The sequence below is a fragment of the Vanessa cardui genome, chromosome 12, assembly GCF_905220365.1.
Source record: "Vanessa cardui chromosome 12, ilVanCard2.1, whole genome shotgun sequence".
Taxonomy (NCBI): Eukaryota; Metazoa; Arthropoda; class Insecta; order Lepidoptera; family Nymphalidae; genus Vanessa; species Vanessa cardui.
The window spans coordinates 1876156-1901331 of NC_061134.1; the positions used below are offsets into that span (position 1 = coordinate 1876156).

Here is a 25176-nt window from a genome sequence, read left to right on the forward strand (position 1 = left end):
AATGCATCCGCCGTATAGTCCTGACCTTGCACCTTCAGATTTTCATCTGTTTCGGTCTCTGCAGAATTCCTTAGGCAGTGTCAGGTTAACATCACGAGAGGACTGCCAAAACCACTTGTAGCAGTTTTTCGATCAGAAGCCCCAACATTTTTACAGCAATGGGATCATGTCACTACCAACAAGATGGCAAAAAGTTATGGAACAAAATGGCACCTACATACTTTAGTCAAATGTAAATAAACTATAAAAAAAACTTTTTGAATTTTCATATAAAATACGAAGAAACTTTTTCCCCAACCTATTATATGGCACTAGCTCCATATTCCAACGTGTAATAAATCAAATATAACTATGAACTTACCCTGCGCTGCTTTGTCGATGTACATGAGTTCTGTGTCGAAATTCAAAAGCTCTGGGAAATTCTGCCGTATCGTCGCCACGATGTAGTGCAGTAGCGACACTCTCTTATCCGTCGACTTGGTGTCCATGAGAGTATCCAGAGACTGTAGTTTGAACCCGTACGCCGGGCCACGTTTGCTGCTGTTCAAATAATTACCGAAAGCCAATATTATTTCAAGAACATTCCGCAGCTTCTGCGACGACTTGACCGAGGACGACCCGGATATTATTGCGTGTATCTGCGGCGTTATCAGGTGAATGTTGTCGTAGAAGTTTCCCATGTAGCTCATTATGGACAACTTTGCTGATATTCTCTCGACCTTGGCTAACTGCATGAGGAACTTGTCTTCCTCCGTTAATTGATTGACGTTTTTCTTCTCAGCGACGTACTCCTTGTAGGCCTTCTGCTCAGACTCCGTTGGGACCATCCGCTGGAGGATCTCGACGCTCTCCAAAGGCAGCTGCTTCAGGTCCAGCGTGTGTATAGCCGCTATTACTTTCTCCACTGGAGTGTCTAGCTTCCTTCGGGAGATTGCTGAAATTTAACGTCGATAGTTTAGTCCGATTGCTGTTGATAGATTGAATTTTTTTGATATTCAGAACACGACATCAGTTATTGAATATGTATCCCAGTGTGGAAACCAAGTTACAAAACTCATATTAATCGAGTGGAAAGGATGCAGAAGAACTTCACCAAATGTTTAGCGTACTATAACCGTATTTGTCTGTTTGTTCTTAAGTTTTTATTATTATTTAAGAGTGTATTACTTTTTATTTGATTCAACAGCGCTGTAAACACTTATAGTGGATCATCACACTGCACTCGTCCGTGTACTTTTATTACGCTGTTTTTGCGAGTATGCCGATGGTGTGTCAAACAAGTAAGTGTGTGTGGGGGGGGGGGGGTGCGTACCGATGTTGCGCAGGCGCGCGTGCTCGAGCAGCGTGCCGATGGTGTGTCAAGCAAGAGAGTGAGCAAGTTGGGGGGGGGGCGTACCGATGTTGCGCAGGCGCGCGTGCTCGAGCAGCGTGCCGATGGTGTGTCAAGCAAGAGAGTGAGCAAGTTGGGGGGGGGGCGTACCGATGTTGCGCAGGCGCGCGTGCTCGAGCAGCGACACGGTGTCGGGGCGGCGGAAGCGCTTGCTGGGGAAGGAGGCGAGCGCGTCGTCGCTGACGAGCGCGGCGCCGCCGCCGCCGCCGATGCGGAACTTCTCCTCGAACTCCGCGAAGTTGATGCGCCGCCGCGGACGCTCCTCGTCCAGCTCGTTGAAGATCGTGCCGCGCACCTGCGACATCCGCGACGTTACACAATATTTTATTTTTATTTTTATTTTATTTTATAAGGATCTCCAACGTTAGTACACAAAAAAACTTACACTAATACATTCACAAACTTAACCTATACCTATGCACTCACAATTATAGGAGAACACAACATGCTTCGTATTTTATAAAAATATCTTAAGACTAGACAGACATTATACTACAGATACTACAGATATATAAAAGTAAAGTAAAGTAACAGCCTGTACATTTCCCACTGCTGAGATAAGGCTCTTCTATTAAGGAGAGGGTTTGAAACATATTCCACCACGCTGTTCCAATGCGGGTTGGCGGAATGCACATGTGGCAGAATTTCGATGAAATTCGACACATGCAGGTTTCCTCACGATGTTTTCCTTCACCGCTGAGCACGAGATGAATTATAAACATAAATTTATTAATTAATAGTGGTGCTTGCCTGGGTTTGAACCCGCAATCATCGGTTAAGGTACACACATTCTAACCACATATTATTAACTCACGTTATATAAACTCAAGCTTTAAAGTGGATAGAATTATTTTATTAACATGACGGCCCAATAGGGAAATTATTAAAAAAAGACTTATACAACACATAAATCGGCCGATTAAGGGGGATAAAATGAGGCACTTCAGAAAAATAAAGCATCACATCATTTTTAATAGCGAGTTAGTTAAAAATTAGTAGAAAATGTTATTTTATAAAACACACCTGGTTTGGTTTTAGTGCGATCCAGTTTAACGTCGGTAACTTGTATTTCGTGTCCACCTTCCTCTTAATCGTCATGGCGTCCGTGTGGTGGGGGGGCAGCATCAGACCCGGCGCGGGGGGGGCCGGCGGCGCTGGGGGCGGGGGGGCGATGACCGGCGGCGGGGGAGGGGGCGGAGGTAACGGCGCGGGCGGGGGAGGGGGTAATACCGGTGCTGGAGGGGGAGTGGGCGGCTTAGGTAGGGGTTGGTGAGCGTCTCCGTTGGTCAAAGTTCCAGGTGGCGACACGTGACCGTTGACGGTACCATTGCATAGAGCGTGTGTAGAAATAGCACCCACTGAAACATAGAATTAAGATTATTATGATAATAAAACCACCTTGGATGATTTTATTTACCAATCAAATGTGATTGATTCCCAATAAGTTATTTTGTATTGAGACGCTGAATATCTCATATTAAAAACCCGCTTAGTTGTGTAGAATGGGAAAAACTTACGACACTAATGTCCGTGGACGGTGGTGACCACATGCCATCAAGTGGTCTAATTGCTAAATGTTAAAAAATGGAACTTACTCGAAGCACCCCGAGGTAATGATTTAGTGAGAGACTCCAACTCCTGCACTTTGGACTCGAGCATCGACTGTCTGTTCCTGGAGTCTTGCTGAGCTCGTCTCAGCGTCGAAACCTGTTAATATATAAAGAACTTATTATTTCTGTTCATAATTATATCTTTTAATAGAATAATTCAATGTATTTAGAGGTATTTTTTTTATTTCAGTTGAAAGTCTATTTTCTTGCGAGAATTTTGGGAAATAAGATGGGTTCATCATATTAATATTATAAATGTGAAAGTCACTCTGTTTGTCTGTCTGTCCGTCTGTCGCTCTTTCATCTCCAAACCGCTGAACCGTATTTGATGAAATTTGGTATGAAGCAAAATTGAACTCCAATAAAAAACATAGGCTACTTTTTTGTCTGATATATGACAACCAACACCTTAAAACGCTATTACTAGTTATAGGATTTTGTATAAAATAATAGTTAAATAAATTTTGTAACACTTGGCAAAATATATATAGGCCTCCGCGCCGTTAACGACGACCCACCTCTTCGACGACCTGTCGGCGCGCCTCTGCGAGCTGGTCTCGTTCGTGGCGCACCTGCGCCAGCTCGGCCTCCAGCGTGGCCTGCTTAGCGATGGCCTCGCGCTCCAGCGCCGCCAGACGCTCGTGAGCCTGGTAAGAGCCAATATTATCATACCACTGTTATATGCATATAAATGTATAAAAGTTACAGCCTGTAGATTCCCACTGCTGGGCTAAAGGCCTCCTCTCCCTTTGAGGAGAAGGTTTGGAACATATTCCACCATGCTGTTCCAATGCGGGTTGGTGGAATACACATGTGGCAGAATTTCTATGAAATTTGTCACATGCAGGTTTCCTCACGATGTTTTCCTTCACCACTGAGCACGAGATGAATTATAAAGACAACTTAAGCACATGAATCAGCGGTGCTTGCCTGGGTTTGAACCCGCAATCATCGGTTAAGATGCACGCGTTCTAACCACTGGGCCATCTCGACTCGATCATATAAATGGTATAGTACGACACAAATTAGATGTAGCATCGGAAAATGCAATGGAATCAAAATAAAATCGATTTCTGTCGATTTACACAACCAATAGATATAGCACCCTATCGCGCCATTCGACGCTATTCGCCGCTATAGATTCACGCGTTAGAGAAAGCAAGTGCATGTAAATCGACGCGTCAAATTGACGAATATATGAGGTCATATGATATTACAAGTTATTACGTTTGTGCAAAGATCATATTCGCATGAGATATAAATATTGATAATTTGGGATAGAGGACTCAATTCGGATGTGATCGGTTTTACGAATTTTGCCGATGCTACATCTAAGTTGTGTCGTACTATAAGTGTACATTTTCACGTTACTGTATTTTTTTTCTTTTATGATATAGAAACACGGATAATGAATCACCACCCATAGACAATGTCGCTGTAAGAAACAGTAACCATTCCTTGCATTACCAATACGCCACAAAGCTTGTTAACTAAGACGTTATGTCACTTGTGTCTGTAGTTACATTGACTCGCTCACCCTTCAAAACGGAACACAACTATATTTGAATAGCGCTATTTGGTGGTAACATATCTGATGAGAGAGTGGTAACTTCCCAGACGGGCTTGCACAAAGCCCTACAACCAAGAAGATTGATCCCGGTAGGAACAAATTTATAAGAAGTACCATGAATCAAATCCGACATTTGTATAAGGTTGACATCTGAATTAGTATAAGCTCAGAGTTTTAATAGAAAGAAAGTCTAACACCTATTATAGTTTGTAGTTTGTAGTTTTATTCTTTTATTGTACACCACACAGTGAAATAAAAAAATACAAATGACAAAGATATGGCCTAGATATAACAGGCGTACAATTTTGGCGACCTTATCGCTACATAGCGATTTCTTCCAGGCAACCAACAGGTGTAGGATAGGTCATAGAATATAAGGTGGGTGGTGCTCTACTAATAAATAAAATAATATGAATCTATTAATAAAACTATGAAATAAATATAAATATAGAATACACAAATTATATATCCATTAATAAATTATATTGTCAATACATATAAAATAAATAAATATATAAATAAAAATACAATGAGTAAGAATATAAACGATGTCTTCAAACATAACGAAAATACCTAACATCTCAAATATTATTGAAGTCAATAAAAAAAAATAATTCGATTGATGAATTGAGATGAAACTTGGTGTGATTGAACGAGCATATATGCATACATGTCCGAGTTCGTCCTCCAGTTCGTTGGCTTTCTCCAGCGCCGCCGTCTTCGTCTCGCTGTCCTCCATTAGCGCGGCCACGTCGAACACGTTATCAAGATACGCTGAGATCTGCACCTGGAATATATCATTACATCGTATACAATAACAACAACAATAACAGCCTGTTGCTTTCCCACTGCTGGGCTAAGACATCTTCGCCCTTTGAGGAGAAGCTTTGGAACATATTCCACCATGCTGTTTATAAATATAATTTAAGAACAATCGTAATCGAGAACTGTCTATCTAAAAGCTATTAAAACGTAATCTTTATAGATATAGGTTTATTAGTCCTAGTTACTGAGGGGGGGGGGGGTACTTATTAAAAGGATTAAACGATACTGTTCCTTCTTTCTAATCTGAACGGTTCGGTTTGGTTTATAGTTTGTTCGCGTTAAGAATGCAGTGAGTTGTCATTTGTTTTTTTAACAGGGTAATATTTAAGGTTTAATCAGGGTGTAGGTGTATGCATATTTGTGTTAAAATTCCAACAAATATTTGTTTTAAAGGCTAAGTATAATGAATTTAACAAATACACAGTAAAGTAAAAAATCGAATCGGGGTGTTTAATCAACAAAATTCTTAACACTAGGTATATACAATCGTTTGCGAATCTTGCCATCGCGATGTAGAAATTTACATATTTTGATATAACGTCATCTAGTAGCTATAGGTTACATTAATTATTACGTGTACAGCTTGAATAAATTAAATATAAATATATAAATAAACAAAATTTAAATTATAAAAATATCAGTTAATAATTAATTAAATGTGAACTTGACTTTGTAATTTGAAAAGATTTGATTGGTCAAAGGGGGCGGAGTCAGGCCGGTAAACAATGACAAATCACTGCATTCTTAACGCGAACAGACTGTAGTTATATAAGAGTAGAGCACAAGTAACGATTAGAAGATCTTTGTTCCATCCTCACTTGCAAGTCCTCGCTCTCGCAGAGCCTCAGCCGCTCCAGGTAGTCGTCCAGCTTGAGCGCCGTGAACTCGTACTGCAGGTGCACCCTGAAGTTCATGTCTTCCACCGAGTGAACTATGACATTCACGAACTGCATGCACGCCACCTGCGAACGATATACATACGTTACATTGGTGAAAAAGGCGTATTATTCGATACAAGATTTTGTAGATGATAAAAAAGCGTGGAATTAATACCTGTTGACTTCCAGGCAGGATATATTAATTTAATAATTGTATTAACTTAAAAATTAACTAACATGACTGTATTTTTTTAAATGTTGAAAAAGAGTAACTACTGATTTTCTTGCCGGTTCTTCTCGGTAGAATCTACTTTCCGAACCGGTGGTTGCTTCACTTAATTGTTAAATGACGATTCAAAAGTGCTTGTAAAAGCTCACTTGAATAAAGTATACTTTGATTTTGATTTTGATTTTAGAACTAGTTATTACGGATTTTAATCGCGTATATTAATTGTTTTGGACATCTCGACGTTTCGAGCACTTAGCAGCGTTCGTGGTCACGGGTAGACTGGATTAAAATCCGTAATAACTAGTTTTATTTAAATGTGTAATAATCGCGAAAATTTAAGACAACATTACATAGGTTAGGTTTTAATGAGATAGAACTTCGCAAACTGGTCATTTTGCCTTGTATCTTATAGTTACACTAGCGACCCGCCCCGGATTCGCACGGATGCAATACTGACACTAAATATACTATAGATTTTTTCTTGTTTCTTTACTATATTGTCCAAGTATAGACAAAAACCTTCCTCTCGAATCACTCTATCTGTTAAAAATAACTGCATCAAAATCTGTTGCGTTAAAAACTAAGCATACATAGAGACAAGGCAGCGGTACTTTGTTTTGGGTGTAATGAGAGTATTTAATCTTTAATAATATATATTATTTATTAATGTATTAAGCCTCTGTATTGTATTGTTTATCTGTATTATTTGAACATGACTACTGAACCTAATGCCATCATATTTGACATTCATGTCAGTCTGGATAAGGGCATAAGCATACTAGCAGCAAACAAACTGAATATCAAATGTTATGAACCAAATGAATAATCCGTGTGATTGTATACTAAGTTGCACTTTAACATTACAATGATTTACAGATAAATAAATAATAAAACCGAAAGTACATTTACGTCCTTGTAAAAAAGAGTAAATACTGAGTTTCTTGCCGGTTCCTCTCGGTGGAATCTACATAAAAAACCGATGAAAAGGTAATGAAAAATGACGATTCAAATGAGCCTTTAAAAGCCTACTTGAATAAAGTATATTTAGTTTGTTGTTTGTTGTATGTTTTCAGATATTTGTTGACGAAATAATTAATATGAACAAATATAACGAACTCAAATAGAAAATATAAATCAATTTAGAACACTTACCATAAATTCGATGTGGAACGTATCATAATTCATGAAGTATTCCATCAACGTGTGGAACCGGCGAGGCTCCCCGACGACTTCTTTGAAGTTATCGAACGCGGACAGGATGATCTGATGGCCGCCCTTCACCAGGCAGATTGCCGCCAGCAGTTCCAGTACTAACGCCTTCGTTCGCAGGGAATGGTGGACGAGGGAGAGAGCTATGCTGTTGATAGCTTCCCTGTGCTGAATCACCATGTTGAAACCGTACTGGAATATGAATAAAGTTATGTTATTTTCTGATTTTTATTGAGTCGAGATGGCACAGTAGTTAGAACGCGTGCATCTTAACCGATGATTGCGGGTTCAAACCCAGGCAAGCACCGCTGATTCATGTGCTTAATTTGTCTTTATAATTCATCTCGTGCTCGGCGGTGAAGGAAAACATCGTGGGGAAACCTGCATGTGACAAATTTCATAGAAGTTCTGCCACATGTGTATTCCACCAACCCGCATTGGAACAGCGTGGTGGAATATGTTCCAAAAAACCTTCTCCTCAAAGGGAGAGGAGGCCTTTAGCCCAGCAGTGGGAATTTACAGGCTGTTGTTGTTGTATGTTATTTTTGGATCATCACATCATGTCTATTGACAAATACCTTGTTTACCAGCTTAATATCTTCGCGAACGCTGATATCTTTTTTATTATATTCTAGAGCGATCTTTCGCATTACCTTGTTCGTAACGATGTTTTCTTCTCGACCAATAACCTCTCGTCATCGATAGATACGACTAGGAAGTTACGGCACAGAAAATAGCTATACGTGTTTGCCGAAGCAAAGACTGCTTTTGAGAATTTCTTAATCGAAAACTCGTATAAACTTTGTCAATAGCCCTAAATAATAGTGTACCTGAGTTTACTTCCATTTGTTTCTGGTGCAAGCTATACTTTTTTTCAATAGAATACTAATGTTATATAAATAAGACCGGTATATGGGCCACACTGAGTGGTAACCACTGCCCATAGATAGTGGCGGTGTAATAAAGCTTTAACGATTTCTTACATCGCCAATCCCGACCAACTTTTTTTTACATAAATAAATAATTAAAAAAATATTGGACAACATCACATACATTATTCTGATCCCAATTTAAATAGCTAAAGCACTTGTGTTATGGAAAATCAGAAGCAACGACGGTACCAAACACCCAGACCAAACACAACATAGAAAACTAAAGAACTTTTTCCACATCGACTCGGCCGGAAATCAAACCCTGCACTTCGGAGTACCTATGAAACCTTGGAAAATCAAATGTTATGATCCTTGTGAGTATATTTACAGTGACCAATGACCAACAATAAATATTGTCGCATAGCGGTAGAATGACGACCTCCATGGTCGAGTGGTGTGTACACCGGTTTTCATGGGTACGCCACTCTGAGTTCCCGGGTTCGATTCCCGGCCGAGTCGATGTAGATTACCATTAGTTTTCTATGTTGTCTTAGGTCTAGGTGTTTGTGGTACCGTCGTTACTTCTGATTTCAATAACACAAGTGCTTCAGCTACTTACATTGGGATCAGAGTAATGTATGTGATGTTGTCTCTTATTTAAATTTAAAAAACAAAAATGGTGAGAATCTACTCAGACGTATTTGCGCAGGGCTCTGAAAGGATCATCGTTTTATAGGAGGGCTCACCTTGTTGTTCATGATGGCGCGCATGCACATGATGCAGACGTGTATGTCGTCCGTGGACGCGCCCATGTTGAGGCGCGCCGCGTGACGCGTGCGCCGGCGGGCCGCCGCGGGGCTGCCGACCGCCTCCCCGTCCGAGTCCGCGGACCGCGCCCGCCGCCTCCACGTCGCGCTCAGGGTGCCGCTCATTTCCGTCGGAGCGCTGCAGTCTGACGTTGTTGTGTTCGCTGATATGAAACACAATCCGAAATTATAACACTAAATGCTTTAAAGTTTATTGTGTCACAAGAATATCTAGTTAATTTAAAATGCGTCCCTATTCAATGATTTCTATACAGGACATACACATAAAGATATATAAAAGTATGTAATAGTAAAAAGTAAAGTAAAGTAACAGCCTGTAAATTTCCCACTGCTGAGATAAGGCCTCATCTTCTATTAAGGATAGGGTTTGGAACATATTCCACCACGCTGTTCCAATGCGGGTAGGTAGAATGCAGATGTGGCAGAATTTCTATGAAATTTGTCACATGCAGGTTTCCTCACGATGTTTTCCTTCACCGCCAAGCATGAGATGAATTATAAACACAAATTAAGCACACATATATATGTATACATATATAGTGGTGCTTGTCTGGGTTTGAACCCGCAATCATCGGTTAAGATGCACGCGTTCTAACCACTGGGCCATCTTAGCTCTTGAAAAGTATAGTAATTGTAAAAGTATGTAATGCATTTGAGAAAAAGAGTTTCTAGACGATTCTCGGTAGAATCTGTAACCCGAATTAGTGGTAGTTGTGCATACAATGTTTCGTTCAAAAGTGTTTTATGAGCCTACTTGAACTAATGTTTTGATATTATTGAAACTTGTGGATATAATAGTTCTTTCAAATGATGTAAGAACACTTCTATTAGTACGTGAACGTAAACAAATGACGTTGAAACCTAAATCAAAAAATAAATGGTATGTTATAGAGCAACACAAAACATTGGCGACTTTTAAATAATACTACGAAATGTTGGTAACAAAAATGATGACGAAAGATTATAGAGAACGATGGCTGCAGGTCACGTTACCCTGGTTGATAGCGTCGGTGGACTGACTCCTGGCAAGCGCTATCCTCTGCTCGTGCCGCATCATGCTCAGCCTGAAGCTCAGGTAGTCGATGAGCACGTCGAGCCCTTGGTTTTGTTCGTTTAGGAATTCCCTCACCCATCTGCATAGCAAATTGTTATATATCTACAACTGTTATTAACTTATCGTTCAAGCATGGCTAAAAACTACTTACCAGACTTTGATAAAACTTTTTCGAAGTTGATTTAAATATTTGGGCTTATATATTATAAAAGCTATCACAATTAATTAACCATCGCCGGGCACCATTTCAATAAATGGCGAAAAAGCACTAATTCAGATAGTTACTTTTTCAATGGTACTAAGACCAAAATAATAATAAAAAATAAGGTCCGTTTTACCGTTTGAGTACGGAATCCTAAAAAAATAACTAAAAAGATCTGTCATATCAATTTAATGAGAGCGGCATCACGGTTTACAGCTAGTTTTGAGAGGAATGTGTCAATATGAGTTGTAAATATAATTTCGTAATACTTACTCTATGTGATTGGTTCGTAAGGATATTTCTAAATCCCTAAGAACTTGTGTGGATGTGGAGTCGCCAACCATTTTTCTTTTCTGTAAAGTTTTAATTACGTGTTATTACTTATTATACTTTCATATTAGACAATTTTGGACATAAGTTTGGTATCTCGACAACTGGATATTGGTTTAGGGAAGTATTTTAAATAAGATCTCCACTATTACATCTATATGGTCATCATGTTCATTGTTAGTCTAGTGGTTTTGTAAAAGGTTGAAGATTCCGAGGTCTTGGGTTCAAGACAGGTCGATAAAAAGTTATCCGGAGAAGTTAGGAGTGCGGTCACTTCCTTACCTAAATATCATCGTACATTCTTAAGAATTAACTCTCTAAGCTGGGGGCGATGAGAGTATAATTTCAAGGTCATTCTAGAGCGCAATAGGAACACAACATTCAAAGGAACGATACTCTTATTTGTTATATATAATGATTGGACCATTAAAACCTATTTGGACGAATCATAAAATTTGACGACAATCACGACCCAATCAAAATCACCAGCCACGTAAACGTTACGTTAGAATATCATGAACGTTGCTAGACGAAATATTGGCCCACGTCCTTATAAGACGAGACATTCCTTTTGTATGCTATCACAAACATAGCGCCCACCACGATATTTGAATGGTGCAATCATTGAGAGATCCGCTGAATTAGGTTAACTTATGTGAATAGTTTTCTTTGCGTATATAAAAGGCGAGGTCGTGACTGCACTAATTTCATCAATGAATAGCTTAGACCATATCGTATAGAGATTTCAAATAAGGAATGGAAACAAAAGACTACTACCGCAATATAATTCTAGAATTAATTTCCACTAATATCGCTAGTTGATTTACATAAAAGAGAGACTAAGTTGCAAATCAAAGCAATAGATAAAAGTACTCTAGAAAATACTGAGCTTAATGATTGATGTGTATATACTATCAACTATGTTATACATGCTATGTTTATGGTTTAGACAAACTCGTTTGACGTGATGGCACATGACAAGACGCTCTTGTGTCATAAGCGTTCGCAGTTAAGGACTTTGGGGGTCATATTTATTAAATATGGGTGGGAGGTCAAATGGAAGTCTTCTATCGTATTGGCCTGTTGATTATATTTGAGACATCTGAGGTTATCATAAGATACTTGCTTTCAACCAATTTTATAGAATATTTATATAGTAATTAGGGAGTGGTTCATAACCCTTAAAGCGGCAATAGTATTTATTAGTTCTTTTAATGACAAACTTCTTCAATAATCATCTATTTCGTTTCACACGACACAATTTTTTATTAAATAGATATACTTAAGACATCTATTGAAGCTTATCTGAATAGATGTATCTAAAACAAGCATCGGAATTAATATCAATTGATTGCGACATCAGATAATGGTTTAAAACAATATTTTTTTATTGAATTATCCGGTGGTGTCATCGTTATTGTATTTACTTAATGATGTAATATAGGTATACATCTTGTATATTCCATTAGAAGATATGAATGATCTTAACTAAAGTTTGTCAGAGCAAACCCATCACACCGCTTACTTCTGAAGTAAAACTTTATTAGGAAATCGCCTTATGTCGTAAGAAAACCTGCCATTTTCGTCACCACTAACCATCATTCAAAGAGCGTGGTAGAAGCAATTCCTAACCTTCTCTTCAACCGGAAGATTTATAGTAGTAGCACATTTATAGGCAGTTAAAGAGGATAAACCTATATTTTTAAAATAGTTTCGCAGACACGGTCGCGGTTTTCTAAGACCATTTCGCCTTAAATAAAACAATTGAGACCTCTCGGACATGTAACAATATGATTTGAATAATTCATGTTCCCTAATTCTCGTAACTCGCTGACTCACGCGAATTGGGATGTCATCCACCTCTAAAAGTGAGTCAGGGTTTAGAATTATTTAGCGAATGCGACTCGACTCAACTCGACTCGACCTATGATTATGAACGGGCGACCTTATTCCGACGTTCCTGACGTACACGTATCAGATGGCACTGATTAGACGGACAGATTTTATGTGTTTGAACTCTTTGTTGATGAGATTTAATATAGAACAGCGTTCCTACTGGAGTATTGGAAACATGTGACCATATGTTGTACGCTAACTTAAATAGTTTGTTGTTGTTGTTTTTTGTCGCCGAATCGACTTTATGGTTCGAAAACAAAACACTAACATATTGTATATTTACTATATCAAATAAAAAATAAATAGTATCAAATGTTTTGATTGAATTTGGGCCAATACGACCAATCTCAAGGTTATCTGCGCAGGAGATGTTATCATGCACAAATGTGTGCACAATCAGAGGCTCTAAAGTGCAATTCGAATAACAAGATTCTTCTCTAGAACTAGACTCAATTACTTAATTTTCATTTCTTTGAACTTATTAACTCGATACTTACAGCTGTATAAGTTACCCATTAGACCAAGGGGTACACAAAGTACGAAATTGTGTCAAGGCGTATTAATATATTTGATAGATAATATGATTGGCTAATAGCTGTAAATAATTTCGAAATGTTCTTTGATTCAGTACTCTCTTTAGCATCGATGCATATATGCTATAATGACTTGATAAATAGCTCGTAATTTAGCACGACAAATGATCTGAGCATATTTACTGGAGCAATCAACGACGCTAATGCTTTATTATGTATAAAATATTCACATGTGAAGACAGCGACAATGGAAATGACGTAATACGCACAGAAGGAATCTTCAATAACATCGATTGCTGACACTGTGATTCATCGCGAAGACATTTGTAACAATCACTTACGCCCAGACGGAGATTACGATGATGGTCTATTGAATGAGACAATGTGTATCAAGAGGTCGATGTCTCTATTTAATTATCTCTAATAAACAACTATCATTACAGGATTAGAGCACATCAATAATCAGAAACTTAACGATCAGAAATCACTCACAGCCGGCCTCACAGATATTATTGTAGGCTACTATAAACACAAATTAAGCACTTATATATAGTGATGCTTGCCTGGGTTTGAATCCGAAATCATCGGTTATGATGCACGAGTTCTAATCACTGGGCCATCTCGGCTACGAATAATGAATCCCTCAAACCAAACAATCATGATACCGTGAAGACGCGAAGATACCTCCAGAAAAGACAAATTAGATCGCGCGTATTATATTATTATATTTATGCCGATTAATAAGTTATATGTTCAATTGATATATATATTTATATATATATATATATATATATATATATATATATATATATATATGTATGTATAGTAAAACACAAATTAGATGTAGCATCGGAAAATGCAATGAAATGAAAATAAAACCGATTACAGCCGATTTTCACGACCTAGCGTCAGTTCAACTCAAGAAAAGAAGTGCATACAAATCGACGTGATTTGACGAATTTATTAGGTCATATGATATTACAAGTTATTACGTTGGTGTAAAGATTATATTCACATGAGAAATAAATATTGATAATTTGGGATACCGTACTTAATACGGATGTGATCGTGTTTACGAATTTAGCCGATGCTACATCTAAGTTGTGTCGTACTATATGTATATGAATAACTTGATATATTAATTTGAGCCTTAATATTATGCAATTTAATCAACCGTGTATGTTGTAAACGTAACTTTACAATCAAAGTTAAACAGTACTCGAAGGAAACAAAGGCACGAGCGATTTGCACAGAACGACTGCGGTCAGACTATTAGTTAGTGTCCCTCGGAATTGCACGGTACATCGACGCAGCCAGCTGATGTATTGCGCTTTGTGCCACTAACGGTACTCAGTAGGGCGCTGTGCTCTATGATCGTACCTTTCGAATAATATCGTCCCTTGTGGTTTTGATTACCCTGAATAGCGTATCTGTGTATTCATTTAATCGACGCATGACCTGTTAACTAATTGTATTCCAGATAGCTTTGTGATTTAAGAACTCTATAGGGAATAGAGTTTTATAGAGCACTTGTTTTGGGAAGGAAATATTTACCCATCAGTGATTCCTATGTCAAACTATACTTCATATTGTGGTCCGATTTTTTGTGAACTAGTATTTGCCCGCAGCTTTGCTCGCGTTTTAGGGTTTTGGTTGTCATATATCAGGCAAAATAGTAGTCTATGTCCTTTCTTGGAGTTAAAATTTGTTTCATATCAAATTTCATCAAATTCGGTTCAACGGTTCGGTCGTGAAAGAGTGACAGACAGACAGAGTTTCTTTTAATTGATATAGATTGGCGCGAGTATTCACTGATACAAGGGATATGCGAATAATATATTAGATCAAATGTTTGGCGTCGCAAGGATGATGTGCGATATAGTTTATGTTCCTAACAAAAATTGATACTATCAATGTATTTCATAGTTGCGTGCGTGCAATGTCAATTTGTATTCATTTTGGCATATTATTATATTTTGTTTTATTTTTACGTGAATGTACGTATTTTTGACCAACTTCAGAAAAATGAGTACCGTTCAAGGATTGCCCTTGTAAACTGAACGGATCGGAAACGGTTTGTCGCAAATTTAGCACTCGTTTAAAGTTTTGTAAGTTTATCTATTAATAGATGTATTTCCTAAAAAAAACCTTTTTTATTTTATTATAATAATATTACACCCAATATTATAATAATATGACAATCGGTCGCTGAGATCATATTTATTAATATATTGTTCAAAATATCTTATTATCTTTATAAGGAAAGACAAGTTTTGCGTTGTTAATTAATTACGGCATAAGAGGAAATAATATTGCGCGTAATATGATTCAGAGAAGCTTTAGATTTAATTTAGAGCAATTTAATGCAAGGCTATGGCGCTTCCTTATTGGCGACAATATTTTAGCATTAGGTACCTACTAGATTTGTTACACATTTTTCTAGAAATACTTGAAGATCTGTTAATATTAAATCACCAATAGATTAGATTCTAAAAATATAAAAAAAAAATATCGGATGTTATCACCTACAAACAAATAAACCTCTATGATATTATACATGTAGTATATACCAAGCGACTTCTTATAGCATATAGTGGTAGCAACGTGCGATTACAAATTTAGTAAAAATATATACATACATAGAACATATATAGAAAAATAGAAAAATCTATAACCATATCTAGAATAAATGTATGGAAATTGAAATAAAACTAGCTATAACGGATTTGAATCGCGTATACGGGTAGACTACCCGTGACCACGAACGCTGTAAAGTGCTCGAAACGTCGGGATGTTAAAAATAATTAATATACGCGATTCAAATCCGTTATAACTAGTTTTATTTCAATGCGTAATCGCGAAAATTTAACAAAACATTATGTTTGGAAATTAATTAATAATAGAAAAAATGAGTCCTATATAAATACCGAAATTAAAAAGTGTTGTTGTGACCTATATGTGATTATAGCTTACCCTATGACTCCTGGAGGCTTTGGGGTCGAGGTAGGTTCGAAGTTTGTTGAGGTAATGAGCCGGTGAGTCCTTCGCCTGCACCATGTCCTGGTCGCATATGATCTCCCATTTCTTCTCCAGGTCGTAATTGCGAAGCAGCTTCGCTTTATCGGGCGGGAGATCCATTGAGGCCTGGAAGTTAACATAACAGTAAATAATCATACTCGTTTTAACACTAATTATGTTGCATAAAATTTTAGGTCATAGATAGGAATCCGGGCAAAGGGCTGAAATTAATCTAGTGGTGGGTGGTAAAGGATAACACTAGTAGGTGATCTATATGGATTAAATTCTTCCAACTGTATCTTTCAACTCCCTGGGCCACCACCGATTAGCACTGAGGTGATAAGCACATACTCATAATAAATATTGTTTAAAGAATATTAGCGGACTTATTTTTTTCTTCAAATTTCAATAAACCCTACCGCGACAAAAAATAATACACAATATAATAAAGAAACACATATATTTAGAAGTTTCTAAAGTGATGATATAAATGAATACATCATTTGAAGTAGGGGCGGATCGTTAGTAGTGTATACTAACTGTAATATGTAAGTATAGTGTATTAGTTAAATGGAATTACATCGTAACAATAAACATAACTGGTCACCATTAGCATATACATAAACATAACAAATAGAGTTATAACAGATATGCAAAAGAGAAGATGAAAAAAAATTTGAATAATACACATTTGCGTATACGAAGCGAACATTATCGTCGGCGAGCGTATTTACACAGGCCGGCATTGAACCAGTTAGCGGCGTAACGGTACAAAAACTTAATGGGGCTAGGGTTATCGATATGCACTTATCTAGGATGTATATCTTTACATCTCATGGGAACCAGTGGTTTAAATAATAATACAATTAGTATTATTTGTGACAATTTATGTTCTTAAGATATATCTTGTGATATATAAAGTGATAGGTACTTTTATTTTAGTAACAATTGTTAAATATGTAATTATAATTAATGTAAATGTAATTATAGAGAAAAGTTATAAATTATATAATTGTTAATACTAATCTCTATGACCAACGGATGTGAAAAGCAAAGATTAATGCGGGCGAACCCGCGTGGAGTCGTAAGTCTATTATAGAGTATAAACTTTCGTAGAAACGTAGTCTTCCAACCGCAAAATGAGTAATTAAAATAGACAACTTAAACATTGAATTGACGCGATGTCATCAGTCGAGATCATATATAATCAATGAATAGTATATAACTTTCAGTATACATTCGCGAAAAATCCAGATTTTCTAGGGCTAATACATACCTAGGCTTACATACGTAGTTAAGTGGAATAGTGTTATATTATATCTAAATGAATAATATAGGAAAGGTAAGAAAGTAAATCGTATGCAATATGTATATCTAAGATTTTTGCTTCGATTGGTATAGGAAATGGGTATAAATATAGATTCCTTTGAAAGAATCATAACAGTCTTCCCACGCTTATTGAGTTGAGCAGGGACATGAAGAAGGAACATATTTATCAATGGCTCAAAACATATAGAAATATAGAGACAAAGTGAGAACCGTCAAATATAATAATCAAATATAGATCCGCTCGTGAGCGGTGGTAAAGGAAAAAAAGTCTTGAATGAAATATTCCACATTATTGCACTGACACAAGCATGTATCACGTTTACTACAGAGACCCATCCTTAAATGTGCTATGTAAACTGTGATAAAGAATAAAATAAATAAAAAAAGAATACAATGTAATAAAGAGCAGTGGAGTGATTATCATACAATCATTATATATAAAAATTTAAATTCAATGTGAAAGAGTGCCAACCTTTAAAATTTTCTATCAATTTTATTTTATTTCCTATATTTATGTATTTTACACATCTACACATTCGAATACGTCTTGAAGGTGAATGATAGAGAATGCAGTAGGGTTGCCCACATTTTGTAAAATTAAGTTAAGATTATATTAACATAAAATTATAACTTTATAATATCTCAATATCTTGATAGAAGACTTCAATAAAGTTAATATTGTTACGCGATTACATATAAGGATCATTTTACTACTATATTCTCACAGGTAAACCGAAACTGTGTTACGTCAGCAGTAGTTTCCAGATAAGGTTATATTTCCCTTGAGAAATACGACATCAAAATATACACTTCAAATACACACAAACACTTGCATGTTATAATATTTTTCAGTAGTAATTGATGGTTTTTTATATCTCCCAATAGTACAAACAAATGTCAATTCCTAATTTCACCCGTATGAAGTATAAAAAGAAAGATAGTTTTATAAATAAAAGTAAGGAAAGCGTAATAAGCGAAAACAGTAATAATAAACTAATATTTTCCGAACGACAAGGTAGGTCAAATTTATGTTAATAGCGGTTTTGATCAACCGAGAAAAATGGGCAAGGTGATTAGTAGAAATTATTATATGCTGTTTTGTATGATGTCGATTTCAACCATAGCGGTCAATCTTAAGGGTTAAGCCAGCTACGTAGATCATATTATAGTATACAAACACAAGTGGACTCTTTAAACCTTCACTCATAATCCGATGGGACGGCAAATCCGACACGAACGGAAAAGATCAGGCGTGACCAGACCAATGATATAACATTTTGAGGAGTGTTTACACTTCTCGACTCTCAGCTGTTAAGAATATTTCTAAGGAAAACTTAATAACTGCTCATCGGCCCCAACTGGGGTTTGAACCCAGGATTTGCGGCGTTACAATAAAAACACAGGCACAAGTTACAACAAGGCAATTTGAATTAAAAATTTAACGCTATGTGACGTTTACTGAAGCCGTATCGTATTTCGTTAATCATGCTGATGACTACTGCGGAATGTACCCAACTAATTACAAAAGTGGTAAATTTGTGGTTATCCTTTAACGACAACATTTTGATCGTTTATTATTCAGAAATTTACGCGATACTTAGTTATTTTTGAAACAACTGTGTTGACCTACATAGTCGGACAGCAAATCTTCGATCAAGGTTCTGTTGTGGTGGAGGCTGTCAAAACTGTAATAGATATACCAAAATGAGTTTTGTAGATACTAAAACCATCTACCTACAAAACATACATTGTAATAATAATAGTTTCCCTATGCATTAAAAAACAAAGAAATACTAAATTCTTATCCTTAGAAATTAATTCCAATTTATCGATAAGTGAGCCCACTTTTAATTGAACCACCAATTGGAAGAAGGGAATAAATCCAAAAAATAGGAACGGAGATAATAAAACAAAGGTTCATAACTTTTTGCTTTCAACTTATAAACTTATAGGACATCAATGATTATTAAGAAAATATCAATCCTGATTTATTCACCGACAGACCTGCCTTAAATGTATAATATTTAGCCCTACGTCTAAAGAATGTAAGAGTTTATAAAAATGAATATATCGAAAAGTGGCGTTTATTCCCTTCTTCTAATTGGTGGCCCAATTATGTCTGTCTGGAGTATGGATAGGTACTATTTACTCATTAGATATTGACGGTGTTGCAGTTTGAAGGGGTAGTGAGCCAGTGCAACTACACGCAGGAGGGAAATCACTCAATGTAAGACATGTTTATTATTATTTACAGCACAAATGTTTATGAGGGTTTCATCACATAACCCATTAACCCGTAACCCGATACATACACATTTTTAAAATTAATGTGTTCTTTAATTATTGACTTTTGTAAGCATGTTCAGCCCTGGTTAACACGTTTCAAGTGGGCCTGTTCATCTCTCTGTTTAAAGATTTTGCATACGATAGAACTAATGAGATCGGATGAATCTCAATTGCAAATTATTACCGTATTCGTAATAAGATAAACGTACTCGAGATCATTATTTAAATTAAAAATTGCCTTCGATGTCATTCATTCCGACTTTATTGTTTCATTGAATCAATCAACTTGTTGATTATTTTCTTTTATATAATGAGATAACATGTATTATTTATAGGTCTATTAATGTTGCTATTTATTCAAAATCTATCTGAACCGGCTTTGCACAGATCTTTTTTTTTCCTAGCCACACCTTCTCAGACATACGCAGAACATTTTAACAATGTTTCCTCACCATTGGTGAATTGATTCAGGAATGCATTTAGGATACACATACAAAAATTTGTTAAGAAAAATATTGACTTATTGTTTAAATTTTATATTAGTATTCAGATTAGTGTATAAAATATATTTAATTATTGTGTTGGTTATAGATGCTTTGACTAGTGACTATGTATTTTTTAAATTAAATGCGCTAAAATCAAATCAAACCAAAATAAACTTTATATTTACAAGCACTTTTGAATCGTCATTTTACAATTAAGTGAAGCTACCACCGGTTCGGAAAGTAGATTTCACCGAGAAGAACCGGCAAGACACTCAGTAGTTACTAGTTATTCTTTTTCTTATAATTATATCAAACCAATAATTTACACCTAAAAGTTTTCGTTTAGAAAAAAAAGAAATGAATTGATGCGTTCTTCATTTTTTCAAAAAATATTTTTTAGTCTCAATAGTTTTAGTCTTATATAATACATATATAGATTTAAATTTATAATTTGTCAATGTTAAACCAAAATAAGGTTTCGTATCAATTAATCTCTTTCATGGGCACACGTGTAAAATTTTTATTTAAATTCCAACCCAGCCAAATAAAACACATATCTCATTTAACAAAGATCATTTCTCTAATGACTTTTAAACCGTTGCTTACGATGATGTACGAGCACATAACAAGATCTTAAGGTGAACGACCTTACGTATGTTTACAGCAAATATTGAATCCGATGGTCCATTCACCGCCTACTCCATTCATTTTTTTTTCTGATCGCACGAAATGAAATGCGCACACTCGATTTCTAGTGCCTTGTCGACACTTTTATATTTACCTATTCATGTGACTATAATACATTTTTTTTAATAATATTTTACTGGTGGGTTTTCAAGGTCAAATTTGTTTGATAGAGGGTGAACCTCTAATGTCAGAACGTACTCTTTAACATGTTATTGAGCAAAGACATAAGCTTTTTTTGTTCTGTAATGATGTTTTTAATCATGAGGTATTTATATATCATGTATGGAAATCAACTTAATATAACTACTAAGCACTAACTCCACGCTTTTGTGTTTAAATATTATAACGAAAACTTAAGATTAAGAGTCAAATAAAAAAATTACGTACAATTATTTTAAAATAGCATTACAAGTAAATGCATAATACCTAGATGATATTGCAGAAACTGATAATGTACTGCATTGTATGTAAATAGCAAGTGTGCGTCGAGGTGTAAGACACGTGGTGTCATGGTGACCATCTTGATAACCTTGCAAGTGCTGGGGTCCATGTCGAAAGCCATGGGTCAGAGTTTACACATTGTTTATACAGGATAGGGACACCATTTCATCCTAAAGTGAAACGGGACAATAAAAAAAAAAACAAATGACGTTTTAACTTTTATCCATCCATGTAAGTCAATTACACGGAAATCAAAATCAAAATAAACTTTATTCAAGTGGGCTTTTACAAGTACGTTTGAATCGTTATTTAACAAACTATATTAAGTGAAGCTACTATCGGTTCGAAAAGTAAATTCTTCTGCGATTAACCGGCAAGAGACTCAGTAGTTCCTCTTTTTCATTTTTAGTTAATTAATTATATTATAAGTATCTGTTTGCAATTTATCATGCCTGGAAGTCAACAAGTATATATAATTCAACGCTTTTTTTAATGTCTGCATAATCTTGTATTGAATAATATGCCTTCTGTACCCATGTATTTTATTTACAAATGATTTAAATTTATGAAACGGCAAAATTAAAAATAACTGTGGATTTTAATTTAGAAACCTTGCTGACACTATTAATGAGAACTGAAAACTAAAAATGATTGTAACATAGATATTTAAACTTTACATATAAATATAGTGACAAACAAACATTCTGAATTACTCATAAAAATAAAAAATAAATCTAATCTGAGAACGCAGCGGTTCTTGATCAGATTAACTCTACACATACTCGTTTTATACCTTCTAGGTAACACATTATTGAAATGTATGCCTTGGAATTATAAAAGTAAACACAAGATGAAACAGAAGTTATAATTTAAATTTACTAATAGTCCTCCCTATTTATTCCTAGTTAAACAGGACTTGTGGCCACCCTAGAATGGGATATTGTTCCTTAAGTGTTATTTTCTATAAACACGATTAGAAAGTATTATGGCTTTCATAGATTCATCAGTTTGAAATCGGTTTTGTTCATCTTGGTATAATATAATTATGATACAGGCATATATAAAATATTTTTTTATAAACAGGTTTTAAGCATAGATATACCAAATAGGATTACCATTTCATAATATATTTTAGAATTAAATAGATAAATTAATGTGATATAATATTTTTTGAAATTTTTCAATTTTCTTTGATATAATAAAAATTTACAATGAAGTAAAAAAACAAAATACTTCATACGAAGCATTTATTTCTCGACTGGCAACACTGTGAGATAACTGGAATAAGCAATTAAATGTATTACTGCAAAAAAAACATCTCACAGTTAAAAAAAATATTAATCATAGTCTGTCTAACATCGATATAATATTGCATCTGTGCTCTTAAACACACACGATCCGGTAAGTAATAGGATTATTATAATTATAAGCGGTGTACTCATCCATTAAATGGGCTTTTATACGCAACCTGTTTAATATTCTATAAGATTACACTATTACATGAATATCGTTTACATAAGTATGCGTGTGAACTTCCCACCGTGTTTATTTAAACAAAACAAGTAATACTTTGGAATACGCGAACGCGGATTTTTGATATGGAGATTTACGTTTTTAAGAAGTCGCAATACGTAGGTACTTGGAAATTCATTTGAAATTTTATAAAAATCGGTTTATACATAACTAGCAACCCGGCCCAGCTTCGCATGGGCAATACTGATACTAAACACATTAAAAACTTCTACAAATTTACAATTTTTCTTTACTATACTGTCCATGTATTATATACAAAAACACTCCTCGCGAATCACACTACCTACTAAAAAAAGTGCATCAAAATCTGTTGCGTAATTTTAAAGATCTAATCATACATAGGGATAGACCGCGGTAAGCGATTTTGTTTTATACTATGTTGTTATAAGTAACCGTTATTGAGCAAAATAATCCACTATTGTTTTGAAGATATTTTAATGTATTTAATTTAACAAGCTGTACGTGTGGTTTCACCCGCTTGCGTTTCCCATCCTTGACGGCCGTAGCTTTGCTACGTAACCTTTCACAATTTTTCATCGATGATAAAAGATTTTTCTAATCGTACTATTACATACTACTAGAGGTCCCTCCCGGCTTTGCACGGGTGTTTTTTTCCCACATGTTTAACAATTGTCGTTATATGTCAACTTATTTACGCAAAAACTATCTATCAGTGAAAACCGCATGAAAATCAGTCGTTGGTGGCTGGGACTTTGTTTTAAAATATGTAGCGAAGATTAGCGGGTTCAAAAACATCAGCTGCATGATGTGATAGCCTATAATTAAAAGGACATTTAAGTTTTTGTTAATAGTTTCATAATGAAATAATGTTTTCTTTTGTTGGTTATCCAAATAATAAAATAATAGCTAAGTATATATAGCTATAATGGAGTCTACATATATTACCACTTTTTAGATTAATTCTGTATGTACATCATAAATATAGGCGTTTCTTATTATAAATTAGAATAAAAAAATATTTTCTATAATAATAAAAGTGACAAAACATTTGAGTAGTCACCTATCAGACACACAAATGTGTTCCTCGTTAAATATTTACCCAAGACTCGGTAACTGTGACCGTTTTGTCAACATTTGTAGTCTCACCGTTTATTTCTCATCTAAACTGAGGAAAATGAATACTTTTACACAAAAGAAACGGGTTAAGTCCTCGTCTAGTAGCGGGATATTATTTAATTGTGTCTTTAAACTTTGACTCGACAAGATTCGAGATGGCCTAGTGGTTAGAACGCGTGCATCTTAACCGATGATTGCGTGTTCAAACCCAGGCAAGCACCACTGATTCATGTGCTTAATTTGTCTTTATAATTCATCTCGTGCTCAGCGGCGAAGGAAAACATCGCGAGGAAACCTGCATGTGACAAATTTCATAGAAATTCTGCCACATGTGTATTCCACCAACCCGCTTTGGAACAGCGTGGTGTAATATGTTTCAAACGTTCTCCTCAAAGGGAGAGGAGGCCTTTATCCCAGCAGCGGGAATTTGCAGGCTGTTGTTGTTGTTAAACTTTGAGAAGTGGTCAGAAACTGGTCATTTGATTAATGCCCCTTAAAATAATTTAATGGAAAAAAATAAGAAACCCTGTATATGTCCCATAGCTGAGCAAAAGTCTCTATCCTCTTTTGGAGACGGTTTGGAACTTAAGTGGAATAAGTACGCTTCTAGAATACGAAATGATTAAAAGGTGCTTGGCCAATTTTGATCCGACACATGCATATTTGCAGACTATATTTTCTTTCACCGCCGAACGAGAAATAACTCGGAAAGTTCAAACACTGAACGAGTTAAATTCATAATGCCCAATCCTACTTCCCTCACTAAATTTGAAATTCTAATATTAAGCGTCTACTTAGCAAAAAGAGTATGCTAAAATCGAAATAAATCGAATCTATAGTTTCAGAGCAGTGGGCCATCGGCGCTCGAACGTAATTTAATCATAACAATAAATTA

The 25176-nt window shown here is 35.8% G+C and overlaps 1 protein-coding gene across 2 annotated transcripts in view; it reads right to left on the reverse strand.

The window, feature by feature from the left end:
- Positions 1–25176, reverse strand: part of LOC124534020 (formin-like protein) — an 80952-nt gene that overhangs the window by 10306 nt on the left and 45470 nt on the right. For both annotated transcript variants that reach the window (XM_047109641.1, XM_047109640.1), the window contains exons 2-13: positions 16399–16569; positions 10940–11019; positions 10404–10543; positions 9330–9553; positions 7655–7903; positions 6214–6357; positions 5241–5357; positions 3519–3647; positions 2986–3097; positions 2414–2748; positions 1481–1685; positions 362–934 (exon numbers count right to left, since the gene is read on the reverse strand). In XM_047109641.1, coding sequence (XP_046965597.1) covers positions 362–934; positions 1481–1685; positions 2414–2748; positions 2986–3097; positions 3519–3647; positions 5241–5357; positions 6214–6357; positions 7655–7903; positions 9330–9553; positions 10404–10543; positions 10940–11019; positions 16399–16569 — 2479 coding nt within the window. The remainder of the gene's footprint in view (positions 1–361; positions 935–1480; positions 1686–2413; positions 2749–2985; positions 3098–3518; positions 3648–5240; positions 5358–6213; positions 6358–7654; positions 7904–9329; positions 9554–10403; positions 10544–10939; positions 11020–16398; positions 16570–25176) is intronic.